The following is a 21455-nucleotide window of genomic DNA, read 5'->3' on the forward strand; positions in this document are numbered from 1 at the left end:
AGATGTCTTCTGTCACGTCATCATAGAGGGCTTAATTCTGTGTTGCTAAAGTATCTGTCTCTTTTATTTTCTTTCACTTATTTTTCTTTTTAGGGCCACACCTGTGGCATATGGAAGTTCCCAGGTTAGGGGTCAAATCTGAGTGGCATCTGTGACCTATACCGTAGCTCACAGCAATGCCAGATCCTTAACCCTCTGGCAGAGGCCAGAGATCAAACCTGCATCCTCATGGATACTAGGTCCTGTTCTTAACCTTCTGAGTCAAAACAGGAACTCCTCCTCCCAATTTCTGCCTTTGTGTTTCTTCTTTGCCAGTTTATATGTTGATTTTGATTTTCTTTTCCTCAGCAGTTCTTTGTTTTTGGTATTGTTTCTAGTGTATCTGATTTTATACCATCAATTTGCTTTCATAGCCATCATGGTATTTTGATAATGCATCTTTTTGTCAGCAGACTGTTGTCTTTTTTAGGTAGAGTCTTAGGGAGCACACGTTGAGCTCTTTTGGCCATCATTTAAGAGCTCTTTATTTGCTATCTGAGACAGTTTAAAATAATGCAAGCATTTTAAGATGAGTTGTTCTGCATTGGAGCAATGTATTGTTTGCTTCTGAAATTGAAATTTATTTCTTTGGTTGTAATCATTTTCTTGGCAAGGCTATATATAATATTCTAATTTTATCCTGTATCAACTCTCTCCCTTCTGAAGAGTGATAACTTTTTAAAAATAGGATATGTATAGGTAAAAGTTTTAGCTCTGTGCCAGGGAATATATTACTAACGCATTTTATTTCATTTAGTGTCAGAAATTTGGAGAATATCACAAAGATGATCCAAGTTCCTTCAGATTTTCAGAAACTTTCTCCCTTTATCCACAGGTGAGTAGATAAAAGGTCTGTTTTCTTAGTGTTGACAGTAGTATTGGGTCTCAGTTTTCCTCTTGTCTTTTATACTCATCTTATAGGGTTATTCTTTTGATTAGGTTTTAAGTTTTGAGATAGCTAAGAAATTAGTATTGTGCTTGGTAAAAAGTATAATATTTTTATTTTTATTTTATTTTGTTTTTGTCTTTTTAGGGCCACACCCACAGCACGTGGAAGTTCCCAGGCAGGGGTTGAATTGGAGTTGTAGCTGCCGGCCTATACCACAGCCACAGCAACATGGGATAGGAGCTGCTCCTGTGACCTACACCACAGCTCCTTAAACCCACTGAACAAGGCTGGAGATTGAATCCGCATCCTCATGGATACTTGTTGGGTCTTCAAGCCACTGAGCCACAACGGGAACTCCCACATAGCTACTCTTAATGTTTGAAAATCTTTTGTTGGTTTGTAACCTAGAAACTCCTTGTTTATGGAGGGAGACTTCCTTAAATCTCTGGCTGAGGTTTTGGAAAACTAGGAAAAGGCAGAGTCTGTCTTAAGGGAGGCAACCCTTTGTGTTCTGGAAATCCTCAGGTCTCATCTCCATAGCAGAAACTAGTAGAAAAGGGAATTGAGGGCATTAGTCCAAGTATTTGACTAAGTTCTCTATACTTTCCTTCCTTTTTCTTCTCTCCCTACTCCAAGCCTTCTCTTTGGGCTTTTAGATCTTCCCAGAGATCTAAGCATCCCATCTTTCCCTCTCTTTGGAAGTAGCGAGCCAGAGGACCCAGAAGTACTTTTTTCTTTGGGTTTTCAAAGCCTTGTGATCTTCTAAAAGGTGACATAGACTGAATCTAAGGAAAGTTTTCATTTCCAAAATATTTACCCTCAAATTTACCAATTACACATTCTTGTAAGTAAATAAGAACGACTGAAGTGGTAAAGGATGAGAGAGCCTCTTAATGAATTATGCATTCCTGAAGAAAGAATAGAAATAAAAATTTCAATGAGTGGTCTGTGTTGGGAGAGAGCTCTGGAATGTGTCCCAGGCAGCGCAACATGTAGGCACTTGAGACTTGATGGCTGAAGGAAGTAACTGAAAAAAAAAAGTAAGTGAAAGACAAATAAGAGTATTTGAGAGCTGACCCTATTGGCTGTATCAGAGACCCTTTGTGTAGAAGAACAGTGTAGCTGTTCCTCATACAGGCCTAATTCACCCTCCTTTTGATCTTTCTCACATGAGGAGTTAGGAGAAGGGGAGAAGATGAAAGGAGAAAGAAATTTTGAGACAAGATCTAGAGATTTTTTTTTTAGGGATAAAGAGACCTTAAATATTAAACAAGTGGATGTTAAGTTTTTTTTTTTTTTTTTTAAACAATGCAGTTTTGGGGAGCTATACAAAAAGTAAACATTTATTTCTATGTTCCCTTAGAATCTTTTGGGGACAGTAATGAAGAGCTATTGACAGAGAGATGAAGAGTAAAAGAAGGGGTGCTGCTAGTGTGTCACCTGGCATCAGCCTCTGACTTAGATCTGAGCAAGGGTTTCCCTCCCTGGTCGTTTTCCTTTTGAGTCCACCTCTTACATTTTAATACTTTAATTGCCGTTGAATTATATTTGTAAGTAACATAAATATCACAAGATTCTTTCTGAGGAATACAGTTCAGCATGCTCTGTTAACATGTTTTGTGTTAATGGTTATAATCAAATTCTTTTGTAGTAGTAAACTCATGTTGCAATATTAAAATCAGTAAAAGCTATCTCACATGTTTTATCTTATAGTTTATGTTTCATTTAAGAAGATCTCCTTTCTTGCAAGTTTTTAACAATAGTCCTGATGAAAGTTCATATTATCGTCACCATTTTATGCGTCAAGATTTGACCCAGTCTCTAATCATGATTCAGCCTATTCTGTATGCATATTCTTTTAGTGGACCACCAGAGGTAAGAGGGACATTAAGAGAAGTTTGTTTTGTTACTGTGATGTGTGCAATTAAAAAAGTGAAACAGTGAGACATTCCTTGAGATACAGTTATTAAATATAAGAATTTAATTCAAGCATAGTTATCTTAAGTTATATATTCACTTAAAAATATTTATGCTATATGCTAGATACCTTGCCAGACTCTGTTAGGAAATCCTTAAAAAAATATATCAATGAAGTGGAAACGACTTTTTAAAGATCATTTTATTTAGTCATTTGGTTGATGAAATCCTGGGGGACTCATGATTATTCTTATATCTTTAACAATGCCCAGAGCTGGTAATGATTTTAGAACCTGTGTTCCAGAGTTTAGTGTCTGACAGGGCATTCTGTCCATACAAAGTCTCTTGTTTTAATATGGTCTCATGCTCCTATAGTCTTTTTGGAACATAAGATATAATTAATTAGAAAGACGTATTTAGAACAGTGATAAGGTTATCCATTTTGCCTTTTTAGCAAACTGTCGCACTTATTTTAACCTGTTATCAAATAACGTTTTTCCGTTCTGTGGTTAAAATTATGTTTCACTATTTTTAAGTATTGTAATGACAATACTTGAAAATAATACTTTAGGAAGGGTCAGTATAAGAGAATATTTATAATACTGATTAATGATCTCTATTGATGCCTTTATTCATTGTTTTATTAAAAAACAGTGGGTAAAATGTTGTATTTTGTAACAATTTTAAAAAATAATTTACCATGGTTTCTAATTTTCTAGAAAATGTATATATATATTTTTTTTCCTGTATATTTTAAAAATATACCCAGTCCAGTGTTCATACCTTTGCCACAGCGGCTACTCAGGCCACCGCAGTGACAAGGCCAGGTCCTTAACCTGCTGAGCCACATGGGAACTCCTGAGAAAATGTATTTTTAATATGTCGGTCTAGCTATATATTTGGGCTGGAATTGGAGCTTCAGATGCTGGCCTACGCCACAGCCACAACAGCATGGGATCTGAGCTGCATCTGCGACCTATGCCGCAGCTTGCCACAATGCTGGATCCTCAATCCACTGAGCAAGGCCCAGGAATCAAACCTGCATCCTCACAGACAATATGTTGGGTTCTTAATGCTCTGAGCCACAATGGGCACCCCAGAAGAAAATTGGAATCCCAATGCTTACTTCTGTCAAATTCCAAACTCCCCATTTAATCCATGAATCCCGTAAGCTTCATTTCTTGAGATTTTGCTTTTGAAGTTATCCTCTTTCTTTCCTGCATCATCACTTTCTCTGCTCTGGATCATTCTCATTAACATAAAAACTTTAATAGCACTCAGGTTAAACAGAAAGACTTAACATTTTCTCTAATTGCCACCCATTTCTCTGGTGCTGGTCACAGCTGAAAGTTATTTCGTGTCTGTACATTCCACATCCCATTCTCTTCACCGTTCATCCCTAAAGTTATACTGAAACAGTTCTGTACAAGGCCACCAAAGGCCGGCCTCATTTTGCCAGAACTCTCAACTATATTTGCCTGGTGAAGATTCTCTTTGAAGACCTTTTACTCTAGTCTTCTTTGATACATCTAACACTTGTTGGTTTTCCTCCTCCTCACTACTCATTCCTTCTAAGTCTCTCCCTGCTAGCTTCTCCCTTTTTGACCTCTAATGGTAGCATACTCCAGGCTCAATCTCTGTCTTCGCTAGCCTGCTTCTCTCTAAGTGGTGCAGTCTCATCACATAGCTTTAATTACCATCTTCATGCATGTGATACCCAAATTCATGTCAGTTCAGACCAGTTCTTTCCATTTCATATTCAGAACTGTTTTCCCATCTCCCAGTTTGCTCTGTCACAGGCCTTTTCCCTCTCACTCAGTGGTGCCACCATCAGGCGTAGGAGTGGTCTCTCATTTCCTTTATTTTTTCAATCGTTGAATCATGAGTTCAGATTCCTCAGAAAAGTATATTAAAATGTACTTTGAGAATTCATAGTAGCAAGAGGTTTTAAGTAATAAGATAATAAATTAAAAATTTAAACATCCGAGAAAGATCAATTTTGTGTCTTTAATTTATTTTTCCTTTTTCCTCATTGTTTTCTTCACATCAGCCAGTTCTTCTTGATAGCAGCAGCATTCTTGCAGATCGTATTCTCCTCATGGACACATTTTTCCAGATTTTGATTTATCATGGTGAGGTAAGATTTTATAGCATTTAAAGCTGTGCATGTTGGTTCAGTAAAGTGTTTTTATTCATGGAAGCTTCCCCTCCTTTACTATATGACTAGTGTTTCCTCTGATAAACTTTATTTCTCCTTTTGTAAGATTCTTTGTTCTATAAGTTTTTAGACTTAATTTGCTGTTGACCCATCTGTGGTTATTTTGTCTATTTTCCCACACATATTTGGACGAATGGATTTTACCAAAAGCATAGTGTTGTGGAAGTATTTCACATGAAATATTTAAAGTGTAAAAAATCTCACTTGATCATAAAAACTCATTTAAAGTACAAGTTAATTAAAATTTATAACTTCATTTAATTGGAATGGTAAATGATTGAAAAGAGCAGAATATTTGAGTAGCAGTTACACTTTAATCTAGGTATTCAGCAGAACTCTGTTCTTTCCCACATTTATTCATTTCGCCAGTATTTAAGTGCTTCTCCAGTGTAAGAAAGCACTAAAATGTAGAGGCTTTGAGAAATACAGGTCTCTTTTTTCACAAACTTACACTCCAGCTTAGAGTCCAGTATTCTAGTAATTGTGCCGTGGTGTGCAGCAGTTTGATGTGGAATCTCAGTTTCTAGATCAGGGACTGAACCCTGGGCCATGGCAGTGAAAGTGCCAAGTCCTAACCACCAGATCACCAGGGAACTCCCTTCCGATGTTTTAAGTGTAAATGATTTTAGATTTGTACTATAGTAGTAAAGCTGCTACTCAAAACATTCTTTTAGGTAATATTATCGAAGTTTTTAAAGACCTTTTGATTATTATTATTATTATTTTTTTTAATTTGTTTTTTTCCCACTGTACAGCAAGGGGATCAAGTTATCCTTACATGTATATATTTTTCCCCCACCCTTTGTTCTGTTGCAATATGAGTATCTAGACATAGTTCTCAATGCTGCTCAGCAGGATCTCCTTGTAATGATTATTATTTTTAATTGATACTGGTTATTAATGCCTTTTACCTTTTTAAGAATAATGCCTGTAATATGGTAGAGCTAGATTTTTTTTTTTGTCTTTTTGCCTCTTCTAGGGCTGCTTCCCATGGCATATAGAGGTTCCCAGGCTAGGGGTCTAATCGGATGGAGTCCTAGCCGCTGGCCTACGCCACAGCCACAGCAACTTGGGATCCAGCCTACACCACAGCTCATGGCAACGCCGGATCCTTAACCCACTGAGCAAGGCTAGGGATCGAACCTGCAACCTCATGGGTCCTAGTCAGATTCGTTAACCACTGCGCCATGACGGGAACTCCTTTTCTTTTTTTTGTTTTTGTTTTTGTCTTTTTTTTTTTTAAATGATCTTTATTTTTTTCCTTTATAGTTGGTTAGATTTCTTCTTATTTCTTTTGTTTTTTTGGTAATTTTTGTTTCTTCAAATAGTTCTTAATATTGGGCTTAAATGAGAAATCAGAAATGCAGATGACTGTTCCTCTGCTAAATATAGAGATGTAAAGTGATATAGAGTATGTATACATTTAACTTAGAAACCAAGCCAGGCTTAAATTTTGGATGATTTAATTATTTGGTTTTTGGAGTCATTTACCTAGAGAATTGATTCATGTGCTCTTTTATAGGTATGTTATCTTTATAATATTATTGCTATTATGTTAAAGTTTTTATGTTTATATATCTTACATGATTATAATAACTCCAGTGGTAAAGACTTCATAATAGTAGGTTATTAATTTCGAAGTCTCTGGGAAATCTTCTGTAGCAAAAATCCCCCTTATGAGCTTAGGAGGATAGCTTTTAACTAACATGAATATGATAGGCATAGTGTTTTAAAAATTTTCTGGCTTAATTGTTATTTCTTTTTACTTTTTACTTTTTTATGGTCACACTTTAGCATAAGGAAGGTCCTGGGCCAGGGATTGAATCCACTGCCGCAACACCAGATCCTTTATCCCTCTGTGCCAGACTGGGGATTAAAACTGTGCCTCCACAAAGACCCAAGCTGCTGCAGTCCAATTCTTAACCCACTGTGTCACAGTGGGAACTCCTTCTTTTTACTTTTAAAGGAGAAGAAATACCTTAATTTTGCATGTTTCTCAAGAATACTGGAATTGGTATTTTAACTTAAAAAACTGAAATAATGGGATAATGTTCTATAATTTTCTTATTTTCTGAAGATTGTTTCATTTGAAAAAAAAATCTCTTAAAAGTTAGGGTTAGGCAAGAAAAAAAATGTAGTAATTCCTTTAACTGTTTTAAAATTAGACCATAGCTCAATGGCGCAAGTCAGGTTACCAGGACATGCCAGAATATGAAAATTTCCGCCACCTTCTGCAAGCCCCAGTGGATGATGCCCAGGAGATTCTTCACTCCAGATTTCCAATGCCGAGGTACATTGACACTGAACATGGAGGCAGCCAGGTAAGGATTGTTCATTTGTGTGTTTGTTTGTGGCTGGTTTTACAATGAATTGTTCCTACTTGCCTTCTGACTTTAATTTTTTTTTTTTGTCTTTTTGCTATTTCTTTGGGCCGCTCCCGCGGCATATGAAGGTTCCCAGGCTAGGGGTCGGATCGGAGCTGTAGCCACTGGCCTACACCAGAGCCACAGCAACGCGGGATCCGAGCTGCATCTGCAACCTACACCACAGCTCACGGCAACGCCGGATCCTTAACCCACTGAGCAAGGGCAGGGACCGAACCTGCAACCTCATGGTTCCTAGTCAGATTTGTTAACCACTGTGCCATGACGGGAACTTCCTGACTTTAATTTGAATAAACTGCTTCATCAGCACCTGAGAAGGAAAGGAGATAGTCAGGCAGGATGTTTCCAGGTGAAAGAATGCTTGTTTTTTTGCCTTAGCCTTGACTGAGGAGCAGTAAGATTATTGACTAGTGGCCTAAAGCTGGCAGTTTCTCCCATCTTCTTCCTCTAGCCCAGCTCTGATAAAGGGCCTGATATCTTTATGGTGGTATGCCAGCTTTAGTTGAGCAAGAAGACATGAACAGCTTGGGAAATGATTAGTGAACTTTTATTAAATCTGTTTATTTACCGATAAAGCCTATGAATATGCAATGCATGGTAGCAGTGTTTTTCTGTTTTCTTCATTCTGTCATTCAGTTTTCTGGAAAATGTCATGTAATAGGAAAGCATTATGATATTATAAAAAGGTGTGTAATTTTTAGAAATATGAGGATTAAATAATATACATGTACATTCAATGATGGAAAAAATAAAAATCATTAAAAAATAAATAATATACATGTACATATACACATAGCCCTTTTAGGCTTTTCAGAGGATTCAGGACCTCTTACCATACACTCTTAAAACACTTTTACTGCTCTCTTGTAATTCTTATTAGAGTTATATAAATTAATTATAGGTTCTTGTTAGTTTTGTTTCATTTGCTCCTTGAAAGTACAGACCTTGCTTTGTTTATTAATGTATCCCTAGTGCCTGGCACAGTAGTACAAAGTAGGTAATAAATATCGCTAATTGTTGTTCAGAAATGATTAGGGTTTTACTATATTTATAATAAAAGCTATCCTGTATTGAGAATTGGCAAAGCCAATAATTAGCATTTTACATAACTTCTTTCATTTGATTATCATCACAGTTCATTGTTATCTTCATTTTACAGATAATAAAACTGAGACTTAGGTTACTTGTGGCCAAGGAAACACAGTAAATGGAGAAAGTAGGATTTGAATCCAGATATTCTGACTCTAGAGCCTGTACTCTTGTGCTAAACTACTTATTTTTAGAGTAGGAAGAGATTTTGTATGGGACTAAGTTTCAAAAGACGGGACTGTCTGTTTTTCCAACATGAAATAATAATTTATGACTGGTTCTCCTACTGATGTCTTGCCGCATGTGGTGCTGCTATCTTCCTCTTTTATTCTGATTACTATTTCATGATGATGGGGCATAGTGGATAGATGGGTAAAATGTTGGGTAAGTACTCTCCTGGAATAATCTATAGTTTAAAAAATTTGAGTCATTGTTTAAAGTACAAGAATGTATAGGTTGTCATGATTTTTATTTTGTATCATTTTTGGGGACTTTGAGCCTCTGATGATGTTTCATACCAGGTATTTGGTAAATGTCATACTCTCCCTGTCATAATTGCTGCATACCTAATTTTTATATGCTGAGTTTTGGACTTAACAATTTCTTTTTGTTACTAGAAATGTCATTATGAATATATGACTTGGAGAGAAGGGATTGATTATTATTTGTTTGTAGTATATAGTGGTTTATATATTTCAAAATTTAATTCATTTTTTAAAGTTGCATTTTAATAAATTAATTTTACCAAAATATAGTAAATAAAATTGATTTTAGATGGCATAAAGTATTTGTTTAGCCTATATTGTCTAAGTCTATTTTTGATGGATAATATTATTTCTTCTTTTCATTAAAGGCTCGTTTCCTGCTTTCAAAAGTCAATCCTTCACAGACTCATAATAATATGTATGCCTGGGGACAGGTAAGTGTAAATAGCAGATCTTGGAAATTATTTCCTTGCGTATTTATAGTTTGTTATTTTAGTGAAAACTTTTTTTTTTCCTATGTATTTGGTAATGATTTCTGTTGGAAAAGTAATGAAAAATAAGAGTTGAAAACAGAGTTAGCATTTGGTGGAACCACAGAAAATAAAAAAGTGATTATATCCAATAGATAAAACCTCTTCATATTAGAAGTTTAACACTTTACCCTTGAGACAAAAAGTAATAAAGTGTATAATATAAGACAGGAAGCAATGATTCGAGCTTAATGCTGGCTATGAACCACAAAAAGCCACAGTAAGCTGGGAGTGGTCAGGGATTGTAGTTGAGCAGCAGAGGCCTGGATATCATTAATATATTTTAATTTGGAAGAAGTCCTACCTCTTGGTACAATATATCAACATTTATCAGGTGTCCAATATGCAGGACTTAATGTTGGTACTTTTGGATCCACTGCAGTTATCCCTGTCTTTGAAGAGCTTTTAGTCTAGTATCAGAAATAAAATGCATACCTAAGTTGTTAAAGTACAAGGCAGAATAGGCTATGCACTTTTAGAAAGATTTAAAGTATTACAGGGGATAGAAGAGGAGGAGGGGAAGAGGTCACATGGTGGCAGCAGGAGAGAGTGTATGATCAGAAAAGAGCTCAGAAGAAAGGACATTTCCTTTAGGAATGGTTATTATTCCGATAAGTAAGGAAGGGAATCCCAGGTAGAGGACATGATAGACTAAGGTTTTGTGGGGGTGAATAATAGAGCAATAGATTGGAAATGTATTGTGCAGCCAGATTGTGGAGGTTCTTGAATGTCAGGTTGAGGACTAAGGAGCTGAGTCTGTATTTGGTAAGTAATGGAATGGTATTGAAGGTGTTTAGACAGGGAAATTTGAGTCTTAGATAATACAGTTGAATCTTAAGATTAATTGTGAGCTGTCTCTAGGTTGCAGCCATATCTATTGATGTAATCCAAGTGAGAGGCAAAGAAGGCAAGGTTGTGAAAAGGAATAGATTTGGGCGATATTTCAAAGGTAGACTTGGTGAGATTTAATTAGACATTTCAGGAAAGTAAAACTTACTCCAGGGCAAGACAGCCATATGCAAGATCTGAATTCTGATTGGAGCTTGGAATAGAGCAAACAGCTTATAAAGAATGTAATTGGAATGATTTGTGAAATTTGAGTATGGACACTATGTCAGGTACGAGTATATTATTAAATTTCTTGGGTATGATAATGGCATTGTGGGACATTGTCCTTGATTTAAGAAGATATATCCTAAAGTGTTTGGGGATAAAATATCACTGCAGAAATGATTCATCAGGAAGAAAAAGAAAAGGAAAAATAGAAATGTAAAGAAAATGTGGCAAAATGTTAATCAGAGATTTTAGATTTAAAATATGTGGGTGTTCACTGTACTTTTCTCTAGGTTTGATTTTTTTAAAAATAAATAGTTGTGGAGTTCTCATGGTGGCTCAGTGGAAACAAATCTGACTAGTATCCTTGAGGATGCAGGTTTGATCCCTGGCCTTGCTCAGTGGGTTAAAGGATCTGCCATTGCCATGAGCTGTAGTATGGGCCACAGATGCGGCTTGGATCTGGCCACATCTGCTGTGGCTCTGGTGTAGGCAGAAGGCTGTAGCTCCGATTTGACCCCTAGCCTGGGAATGATCATACGCACAGTCCTATAAAGACAAAAAAAAAAAAAAAAAAAAAAAAAGGTTGAGAGAGAACAAGGTGATGTGATATGGGATTTTGACTCTGGGTAACAGGAGAACGTGTCCCAGTAAGTGGAAGGGTGGAAAGAAAATGTTTGATTTTAGACCTTGAATTTGAGATGGCCAAATTGAGCAGACTGTTGAAAATTTGCATTTGCTGATCAGGGCAAGGATTCATGGACAAGTGATACTTAAGTCATCACAGTGGATGCTTATCTGAGGAGAGAACAGAGGCAAAGGAAGGATGAGATTACAACCTGAGGAAGTACAAGTGTAGGAGTACTTTATAAATAATCAGAGAAGTGAAAGGAAGATGAGAAGAATACCATGTCCTAAATGGTGAGGGAGGACTTTATAGAAAGAAGAGGGGAGGAGGAGTTCCCGTCATGGCTTAGTGGTTAACGAATCGGTTAGGAACAATGAGGTTGCAGGTTCGATCCCTGGCCTTGCTCAGTGGGTTAAGGATCTGGCGTTGCTGTGAGCTGTGGTGTAGATGGCAGATGCGGCTCCGATCCCACATTGCTGTGCCTCTGGCGTAGGCCAGCAGCTACAGCTCTGATTTGACCCCTAGCCTGGGAACCTCCATATGCTGCGGGAGTGACCCTAGAAAAGACAAAAAGACAAAAACAAACAAACCAAAACAAAAAAAGAAAGAAGAGGGGAATAACAAATACGGAGATGCTGCACACACGTGGTTTGATGACTGGGAGGTCATTTGTGGCCCTTGGTAAGCAATTTAATATAGTGGTTGAGTAGAAGATAGTGAGGCGTTAGTGGGTAGTCAAGAAGTGGCGGTCATCATTGTAAATGATTCTTTTGCAAATTTAACCTGAGTGAATAGTAGGATAGAAGGATGATTGTTATTAGGATAAGGGCACAGAATTTATTTGTAGACCTAATCTAAGAAGCTAATGTGGGAGAGACACAAAAGAGTAGCTTATAAATGTCTTAATAAGATCCTTAGAAGGAGACAGTGTGATCACATGTACTACATGGTAGTTAAATGTTGGTAAAGAGGCAGGACATTTTTTTTTTTTTTTTTTTTTTTGCCAAGCCTGCAGCATATAGAAGTTCCCGAGCCAAGGATAAAACCTGCACCACAGCAGTGACCCAAGCCGCTGCACTGACAATGCGGGATCCTTAACCCCACTGCGCCAGCAAGAGAACTTCAGGAGGCAGGATGTTTCTTTCTGCAAAAGCAAAGGCTGAGAGAAGGGTAAAGACAGAGAAAGATTTTGAGGTAGAGAGAAAGCTCTCATTGAATAAGCCTGTTTCTTTTCAGTAATAGATTATTTGCTGAAAGTGAGAAATACTGGGGTTAAGGACTAGAAAATAGGAAAGATTAAAACCATCTGCAGGGAATATAGGAAAGAAGTAGAGGATGAATAAAAGACTTTTAAGCAGTGGTGAGGGTCCATTTATTAACGGTTTCTTGAACATACTTCTATAATGTTCTTTAGCTATGCTTTGTAGTTCAGACATTGAGTCAAAGATCAAAGAGTTGGAGCTAATTCAGGACTGGAGATAAGAAAGACAAAGCAAAGGGAATAGAATACTTTAAAGCGATGTTAAACAACTGACTATGGGGACCAGGCTGGTTAGAAGAGAAATAAGGCAGTAATTAGGATTAAGGCCCCTTCCCATTGAATATAGAGGTACATCAAAAGTTTGCCTTGGCTTTTCTACATTTACTGTTTCTGTGGGTGATTGCATCCACCTCTATGGCTTCAGCTTTCATCTGAGGCTAACTTGTAAATCTCCCTTTTTGGTTTGGCTTCGCAGTGAGCTGCAGGCTGGAATTTCTATAAATGCCTGCTGCACAGTCACGTTTCCTATAGACCTTTCATAAGCGGCAAGACCCAACTTGAACTCTCTTGCACTGTCTTATACTAACTGACTTTCCTGTTTTTACAGAGAGCCCCACCATTCTTTCAGTTCCCAAGGCTTGGAACTTTAGTCATTTACATTTTCTCCCTTCTGCCCGTAGTGATTGACTTATTTTCCCTGAACATTCCCTTCTTTCCTTGATGCCAGCCAAGGTCAGGCTCTTGTTACTATTCATGTAGACTTTTGGAATTACCTGCTTTCAGTGCTTCAGCCTTTTCCTCCATTTTGGCAGTGGCTGGAATGGTCTCCCTACAGCAGTTCTAAGTCAGAGCTCTGCTTAGAAATCTTTAATAACCCTACTGAATTACATATAAGCTCTGTATTGCTACTGAGGGTCCTTTAAGGTATGATCCAAATAACTTTGTACACTTTTCACTGTTTAGTCTTTTTAGCTACCTGTACTTCTTGGGTCACTCTGACTACACCAAGCATGTGACTTGTCCCTGTCACCACCACTTGTGCACATGATGGCCATCCTCAAGGCTCAATTCAAAGTTTACTGACTCCATGAAACCTTTTCTGTGATTGCATGACTGGATATTACATAATATCCCTGGCCCTTTATCCTCTCTCCAACTGCCCCCCCATCCATTTCTTTGTCTTTTTTTTTTTTTTTTTTTTTTTTGGGCCATGCCTGCAACATGTGAAGTTCCTGGGCCAGGGGTTGAACCTGTGCTATAGCGGTGACCTGAGCAACAGCAGTGACAATACCAGGTCCTTAAACCAGTGAGCCACCAGGGAATTCTGCCTCATCCATTTCTGATAGCATTTATTTCTTGTGTTAGATGATAAATTACTTGGGGGGAATAACTGTGTCATTTTCATTTTTGATTTTCCATAGTACCTTAAACATGGCATATATTGACTATAATAGATCTGGATAGGAGAACAGAGATTAGAATATGGGAAGTTTGTGGAGATGCTTTAGGAGTTAAGAAGCTTTTGTGATATAGACAAATAAATGAAGCTGTGGTCTAAAAGTCCCAAAAGGGGGAGTTCCTGTTGTGGCACAGTGGTTAACGAATCTGACTAGGAACCATGAGGTTGCGAGTTCGGTCCCTGCCCTTGCTCAGTGGGTTAAGGATCTGGTGTTGCTGTGAGCTGTGGTGTAGGTTGAAGACGTGGCTCGGATCCTGTGTTGCTGTGACTCTGGCGTAGGCCGGGGGCTACAGCTCCGATTCGATCCCTAGCCTGGGAACCTTCATATGCCACGGGAGTGGCCCAAAGAAATAGCAAAAAGACAAAAAAAAAAAAAAAAAAGAGAGAGAGAGAGAAAGAGATGAAAGTCCCAAAAGGTGAGGAGGTTTTTATGGCAAGGAAAGGAACTTACTCTTGGAAGGCATGGAAAAGGTACATAATACATCTAGGAAAAATTTGTGCCCATATGATGCGTATTCATATAGATTCTCAATGTCAGTCCTCACCCTCTTCCACTTGTTGGGGGGACAAAAAGCCAAGTACAATACTGTGAAGTGGGAGTTTGGAGATAGGATACCATGAATCAGCCTTTGCATTATACTTAACTCTAGTCAACTGAATATTGGTTTTAGTTCTGCTTCCCACAACTTGAGAGGAACCTAAGAAAATTGCAAGGAAATAGAAAAGTAGCATCAATAAATAAAGTTAATGGAAATGGTGAATAATCAATATGTGGGTGAGGTTAAAGGATATTTTAAAATAATGTTTGTTAGCAGTCACCTAACATGCCCAGGTAAACAAATGAGTGAAGCTGGTTGTATATAAGAAAACCCGACACTCTCAATGTCAAAAAGCAGGGGGCTTTGGCAGACTAGGGTCTGCGGGGAGAGTACACAAATCCTTTTCTTAAGGGAGAAGCTGTTCCTCCCCTCTAGATGATTGTTGTGTTTCTGATTTCTGTGTTAAACCTGTATGGTTTAGTTTATGGAAATATGGCTTGTTCCTTGTTTTGGGGGGTTTAAGTTATAGCATGGAGATGGAGATGGTAGGTTTATAAAGTAAAGAATCTGTTGAGCTGTCAAACATGGAGAGACATCATTCTCATTCTGGGCTGCTAGTTGAAAATTCTGCAAGTTATTTTACTTCTCTATTGCATTCTCTTTCTTGTCTCTTACAAAGTTTAATGACATATACTTGATATGTCCAGTAATACTCAGTAAATATCAGTTACTGGTTTTCCTTGTTATCATTGGGAAAAAAAGTTTCTCTCTAAAGATATTTAAAGTAGGAAAGAAAACCTATTTTAAACTTTGAAGTTTAATTATTACTGCCTGGAAGTAGGGGTGTTAGAGGCATAAACAAGAGCCCAGACTCTGAAGGGCAAAGGTAATCTCACTGGGTTAATATGATGGAGAAGGAAATCCCAGGCTGCAGAATGAACATGCATGTTGTTTCTCTGATTCACTCCTGTGTTTATGCATCCACTCATTCATCTAATCAGTATTCAGTTTTGAAAGCCATCATCTCTGGAGAAACTTACATGTGCTTACTTGTTATTAAATGAATTATTTTTATTGATTTGATGAAAAGTTTAAATATTTGCAGTCATAAGATTAAATAGTTTTATGTCCTTAAACTATACAATAGTTTTTATTACATTATTATCAGGTCCATCTCTCCTTGGATTTTTAAAAAGTTTTTTCCTCAAAGAGGCAATTGAAAGCTCTTTGGATTTCTTCTCATGATTGCATTTTAGAAAATATGATATTCTTTTCCAGAAATGCATGTGGTTTAGTAAAACTGAGGAATTACTGAACAATTGCACCTTTAGGGGAAGCTGACATTTGATCCTATCTTTTATGAATAGATTCTTAACAAAAAGAAAACACTCCTATAGAATTTTACTTGGACCATTTCTTTTTTTCACTTTGGTTCCAAACTGTTTGCAAAATCTTTCATTTTTATTGAATTTGTTCACGTGTCTAAAAACAATGACATTTTGATCTGACGTATTTAAATTAGTGTTTCTCAGTCTTTATGTTTTGGTAAATCTGGAAGCATCCCTTTTCTGTAATGCTGTTTGAAACGTCAAAATTAAATAAATATGATAATTAAAAGTAATAAAAAAGTTCAAAAGCCCTAAGGTCTTTCTTGATCTATGATTTTTATAAGAGAAATTATGTTAGTATTTTTAGATAATAATAATAACTCGTAAGCTGAATCTGTACTATGTTTTAGTACAGATTAGTCTGTATGCTAAGATTAGTCATTATGCTAAGCTTTTCATGCACTCCTAGTTGTTAAAACTCTCCTATGAGGTGGACACTATTAATCCTATTTTTTCAGAAGAGGAAACTTAACCCTAAATCACATAGTTAAAGTGTGACAGGGTTTGCATTTGAACCTAGGTCAGTCTAACTCCAGAATGTGAATTTTTAATAATTAAGCTAAATTGATGATTGCAATTTAATGAATTAACATGGGAGCTAAGCATTTTACTAAAAATTATGACATCTACCCTAGTTTTCTTTTTTTGTCAGAAATCAGGTGACTAGTGTAAGTATTATCCATGGATGGCCTGAAGAGGGCACTGCTGCAGCATGTCTGTGTCTATGCTTCTGTGACAGGGTGCTGGAGGTTTCTGTTTACTACAGTGCTTCATATACTAAATGATATAAACTTAGACCTTTCTGCCTAATCCTGGATATTTTTTTTAAAAGAGAAAAAGGGCACTGTTGAAAATTGAGATCATTCAACTGCACATTTTTGATAAGATTGAGTTGTGTTAGTTTTTTTTTGTTTGTTTTGTTTTGTTTTGTTTTGCTTTTCGGGGCTACACCTGTGGCATAGGGAAGTTCCTAGGCTAGGGGTCAAATTGGAGCTACAGCTGCCGGCTTGTGCCACTGCCACAGGAACGCGGGATCCAAGACGCATCCACGACCTACACCGGAGCTCACGGTGACACTGGATCCTTAACCCACTGAGCAAGACCAAGGATCAAACCTGCATCCTCATGGATATTAATCAGGTTCCTTAACATTGAGCCACAACAGGAACTCTCAGTGTTAGTATTTATAATTTCAAATAAGGTCACAGTATGTAAGTTAGAAAATTCATATATATTTTGTCTTAACTAGAATAAATAGATCTTGGATTGGGTGAGTTGAGGTGGAAAATGTGTAAAATGGAAAAAAATTCGGGTATAGTTATAAGAAGAAAAAAAGAGCTACCGGTTTATTAGTTTAAGTCACATTTTGAGACCCTTGCTTCTATGAATGTAGAATAAGCAAAGGTATTTCAGTGTTACAAAATAATAGATTTTCCAAAATAAATAGTAATAGTAATGATAACTAAAACATGTTGTATATCTACTGTCTGTGTCAGGTATTGTTCTCTTTGTTTTACGTAGTTTAACTCATTTAATCATTATAACAACCATGTGAAATAGGTTCTCTTTTATTCTGTATTTTACAAATGGAGAAACTAAGACTTAGAGAGGTAACTTCCTCAAAGTCGCACAGGCAATATGTGGCAGAGCCAGGATTTGAGCACAAGCAGGGGCTGGCTCCAAAGTCTAAGCTCTTAATTACAGTGCAGTTTTCCCCCTTCATTATCACATTTTCCAAGTTATTAAAAATTGACATGAAAACATAATAAAATTGATTTTCCTTTATTCAGGAGAGGTTATGGCATGTCTGTGGCTATGCCAGACTAGAACCACAACAGTTAAAATTCTCATCTCACATTTGCCACTAATTTGCAGATATCCTCTGAAAATTAATTTCCTTCTTTTAGGAGTTCCCGTTATGGCTCAGTGGTTAACGAATCCGACTAGGAACCATGAGGTTGTGGATTCGATCCCTGCCCGTGCTCAGTGGGTTAATGATCCGGCGTTGCCGTGAGCTGTGGTGTAGGTCGCAGACGCAGCTCAGATCCTGTGTTGCTGTGGCTCTGGCGTAGGCCGGCAGTTCCAGCTCCGATTAGGCCCCTAGCCTGGGATCCTCCATATGCTGCGGGAGCGGCCCAAGAAATGGCAAAAAGACTAAAAAAAAAAAAATTCCTTCTTTTAGACATTTTAATTTACTGATAAATAAGAAATTGGATATCAAGTGAAAAATTTAAAAATCCAGATATACTAGAAAAACTTTCCTGCTACAATAAAATTTCATCATTAGTGGATTGGATTACTAAGGTCATTCCATCAACACAGTTTTTAATAAAATAGGAGTTTTCTTTCTTGTCAATTATTTACAACCCACAGAAATCAATTAAAATGACTTGAATGAAAACATATAAGCATGGTTTATTTAAAAAAATGATGTAAATTCTTTTCCTTCCATATGGCAATTCTGCTACAATATGTGTAATTGGAATTTTATTTCAGTAAACAGCAACGAAGGAGACTTATTTCTTAGTAGCGATAAAAGCATTAATACATGCACAACAAATTAACACTTTACTACTTTAAAGATTATGTTGGGTATGGAGCTACTGTAATTCCAGTTGTTAAATTGCAGTATAAATCAGACTCTGACCACTTGGGGTTAGTGCACATCCCACAAGTTAAAGGACATGGTCCACAGCTAGACTGTCACTACTTCAGAGGCCAGCTGAAAAGTCACATCCCTGGCTACCTATACTTCTGATCAGCTAGCTACAAATCCATGTGTGTGGGGTGGTGAGAAAGGGAGGGTGGTGGGGCGGGTAGGGAGTCGGTTCCCATGATTTCCCTCAAATTGGTAATTCCCTAGAACAACTCACAGAACTCAAGAAAGCAGTATTTTGTTTTGTTTTGTTTTGTCATTTTAGGGCCACACCCCATGGCATACGGAAGTTTCCAAGCTAGGGGTCAAGTCGGAGCTGTAGCTGCTGGTCCACAGCAATGCCAGATCTTAGCCGTGTCTGTGTCCTACACCACAGTTCATGGTAATGCCAGATCCTTAACTCATTGAGCGAGGCCAGGAATCAAACCTGCATCCTCATGGATACTAGTCAGATTTGTTTCCATTGAGCCACGATGGGAACTCCAAGAAAGCACTATGTGATTACAGTTTTTTTTTGTTTTTTTTTTGTCTTTTTGCTATTTCTTGGGCCACTCCCGCGGCATACGGAGATTCCCAGGCTAGGGGTCTAATTGGAGCTGTAGCCACTGGCCTACGCCAGAGCCACAGCAACGCGGGATCCGAGCCGCGTCTGCGACCTACACCACAGCTCACGGCAACACCGGATCATTAACCCACTGAGCACGGGCAGGGATCGAACCCACAACCTCATGGTTCCTAGTCGGATTCGTTAACCACTGCTCCACGACGGCAACTCCTGTGATTACAGTTTTATTGTAAAGGTTACAAATTAGGTCTAACGAAATGAGGAGACAGACAGGAAGGTCTGAGAAGGCCCCACTTACAGATCTTCTGTGCCCTTTTTCCATGGAATCAGGGTGCATCACTCTCCCAGCAGGCTGATGTATTCGTCAAACAAGAAGCTCCGTTGGGCTTTGGTATCCAGTGGGGTTTTTTTTGTTTGTTTTTGCTTTTGTTTCTCTAGCCATGATTGAATGAATCACTAGCCTCTCATCTCTTCCTCCCTGGGGGTCAGACTCTCTTACTTAAAGTGCAGCCGTCTTTCTGGTGATTGGTCCCTATCCTGAGTCATCTCATCTCATAGCATAAACTCAGGTGTGAGGGGCTCATGAATAACAGACACTACCCTCAGGAAATTCCAAAGATACAGGCCTCCTCTCAGGAATTTAGGACGGAGACCAGTCAAATTCTTTTATAAAACAGAGGCATTGGCATTATTCTGTTTAAAATGATTTGCTTGTGTATTTTATACATCTGCTTATACATTTTAAGGTATGATCCTATGTTTTAATCATAAAAAACATCTTTCTTTTCCTCTAGGAGTCTGGAGCACCTATTCTCACAGATGATGTTAGTTTACAAGTGTTTATGGATCACTTGAAAAAGCTTGCTGTGTCAAGTGCTGCCTGATGTGCTAAACATATTAAGGACACTTAAGAAGATGAAGTAATATTTCAGTTTCTTTTTTTTCCAGTTAATTTGTGGAAGCCAACAGAGAGATCTCTCTAGACTCTTTTTGTATTAGTATGGTTTGAGACAACATATGAAAACATGTTCATGTTTATAGATTAAGCTAGGATGTAAGAGCAATAAGAACAAATTTGTTTTGCTTGCCACAGTATTATATAACTGGTTTTAGGAATTTGCGGTCTTTATAACTTAATTATGTTAAAAAGTAAAAATAGAGTCTGCCTTGTACTACAGAAACATAACTCATTTGTATATTGCAGACAAATCCAAAGTGGCACTGAATGTTCTTGACTTTTTTGAAAACTTCTTAATTTTAACCAGAAAGCAAAGAAAATAATCAAAAGTAATGATAAATGTGAACATTTTTGCCTACTCATTGAATATTTTTCCATGATTTTCAGCACTGTGTGTACACTTTTTCTGTACTTACTCTGTTAAGGCAGATTTATTTTTATGATGATTTGTTTAGGAATTATTTGCCTTTAGATATGGTAATTTTCATGAAGATAATTTTAAAGTTTTTGGTCATTTGAAAAAATAACTTAGAGATTAAAATGTTTCAGAATAACAATTCCACAACTGATAACAAATGTGAAATTCCCACAAAGTGGCCATCTGTGTGGTGAAATGTAATGATTTTTTTTAGAGGGAGATAAAAAGTAAACAGTTCTGTCAGAATGCATTGTAGAAGGCCTTTGCAGTAAAATGACTGTTGTAACTTCTAAACCCAATTTGGTGTTCACTGCATGGTTTTATTGTTTCCCCCTTTTTTTTTGAGGTGAATTTTACATTATATCCTTCAGTATTTTGAACTGTTTTGGGAGTTTACACATTACTTTTTGTTTTTGCTTCCATTTTTTGAACTTTGTTAAGTTGTAGTTCTTAATGAAACAGTATTATCTGATATTTTGTTGAATTATATCATGTGGTGATGCTCAGTTCTATTCTGATTTATTCATTAGTATCATTCACTTTTACCTTTAATAAAAGTTTACTTGTAGTAAATGTTTACATTGCTAAAGCCAGATATGTTTGACAATGAAATTTACATCAAGTACTGCACATGGAAGGTGGTGCTATGAAGTGCGCTTAGAAGGACGGTGTGATGACTGTACTTGCATGAACGCAATCATTTGATGGTGAAACAGAAACTTTAAAAATTGTTTATTATATTCGGTTAGAGTAAATAAATTGCTCTGTTCCATTTTATTTGAATTGAGCTGTGCTAGGCCTAAATACCAATAAAATATACTTATTCTCTGTTTTCCTGCCTGTTTTGAAAACTAGTAAGCCTGAAAAGCCTAATGTAACATTAGAGCATTTATAAAACCTTCAATTGTGTATTAAGAAGTTACTCATTTTTAAAAAAATAACAGCTGAATTGAGACTTAATTCACATACCACACAATTC

General features: G+C 37.2%; 1 protein-coding gene across 1 annotated transcript in view; it reads left to right on the plus strand.

Moving 5' to 3' along the window:
- Window positions 1-21308, plus strand: part of SEC23A (Sec23 homolog A, coat complex II component) — a 70459-nt gene extending 49151 nt beyond the window's left edge. The window contains exons 15-20 of the mRNA XM_005666190.3: window positions 797-874; window positions 2642-2803; window positions 4896-4982; window positions 7229-7384; window positions 9390-9455; window positions 19895-21308. Coding sequence (XP_005666247.1) covers window positions 797-874; window positions 2642-2803; window positions 4896-4982; window positions 7229-7384; window positions 9390-9455; window positions 19895-19984 — 639 coding nt within the window. The 3' untranslated portion in view covers window positions 19985-21308. The remainder of the gene's footprint in view (window positions 1-796; window positions 875-2641; window positions 2804-4895; window positions 4983-7228; window positions 7385-9389; window positions 9456-19894) is intronic.

Source organism: Sus scrofa, chromosome 7 (genome assembly GCF_000003025.6).
Source record: "Sus scrofa isolate TJ Tabasco breed Duroc chromosome 7, Sscrofa11.1, whole genome shotgun sequence".
Lineage (NCBI taxonomy): Eukaryota > Metazoa > Chordata > Mammalia > Artiodactyla > Suidae > Sus > Sus scrofa.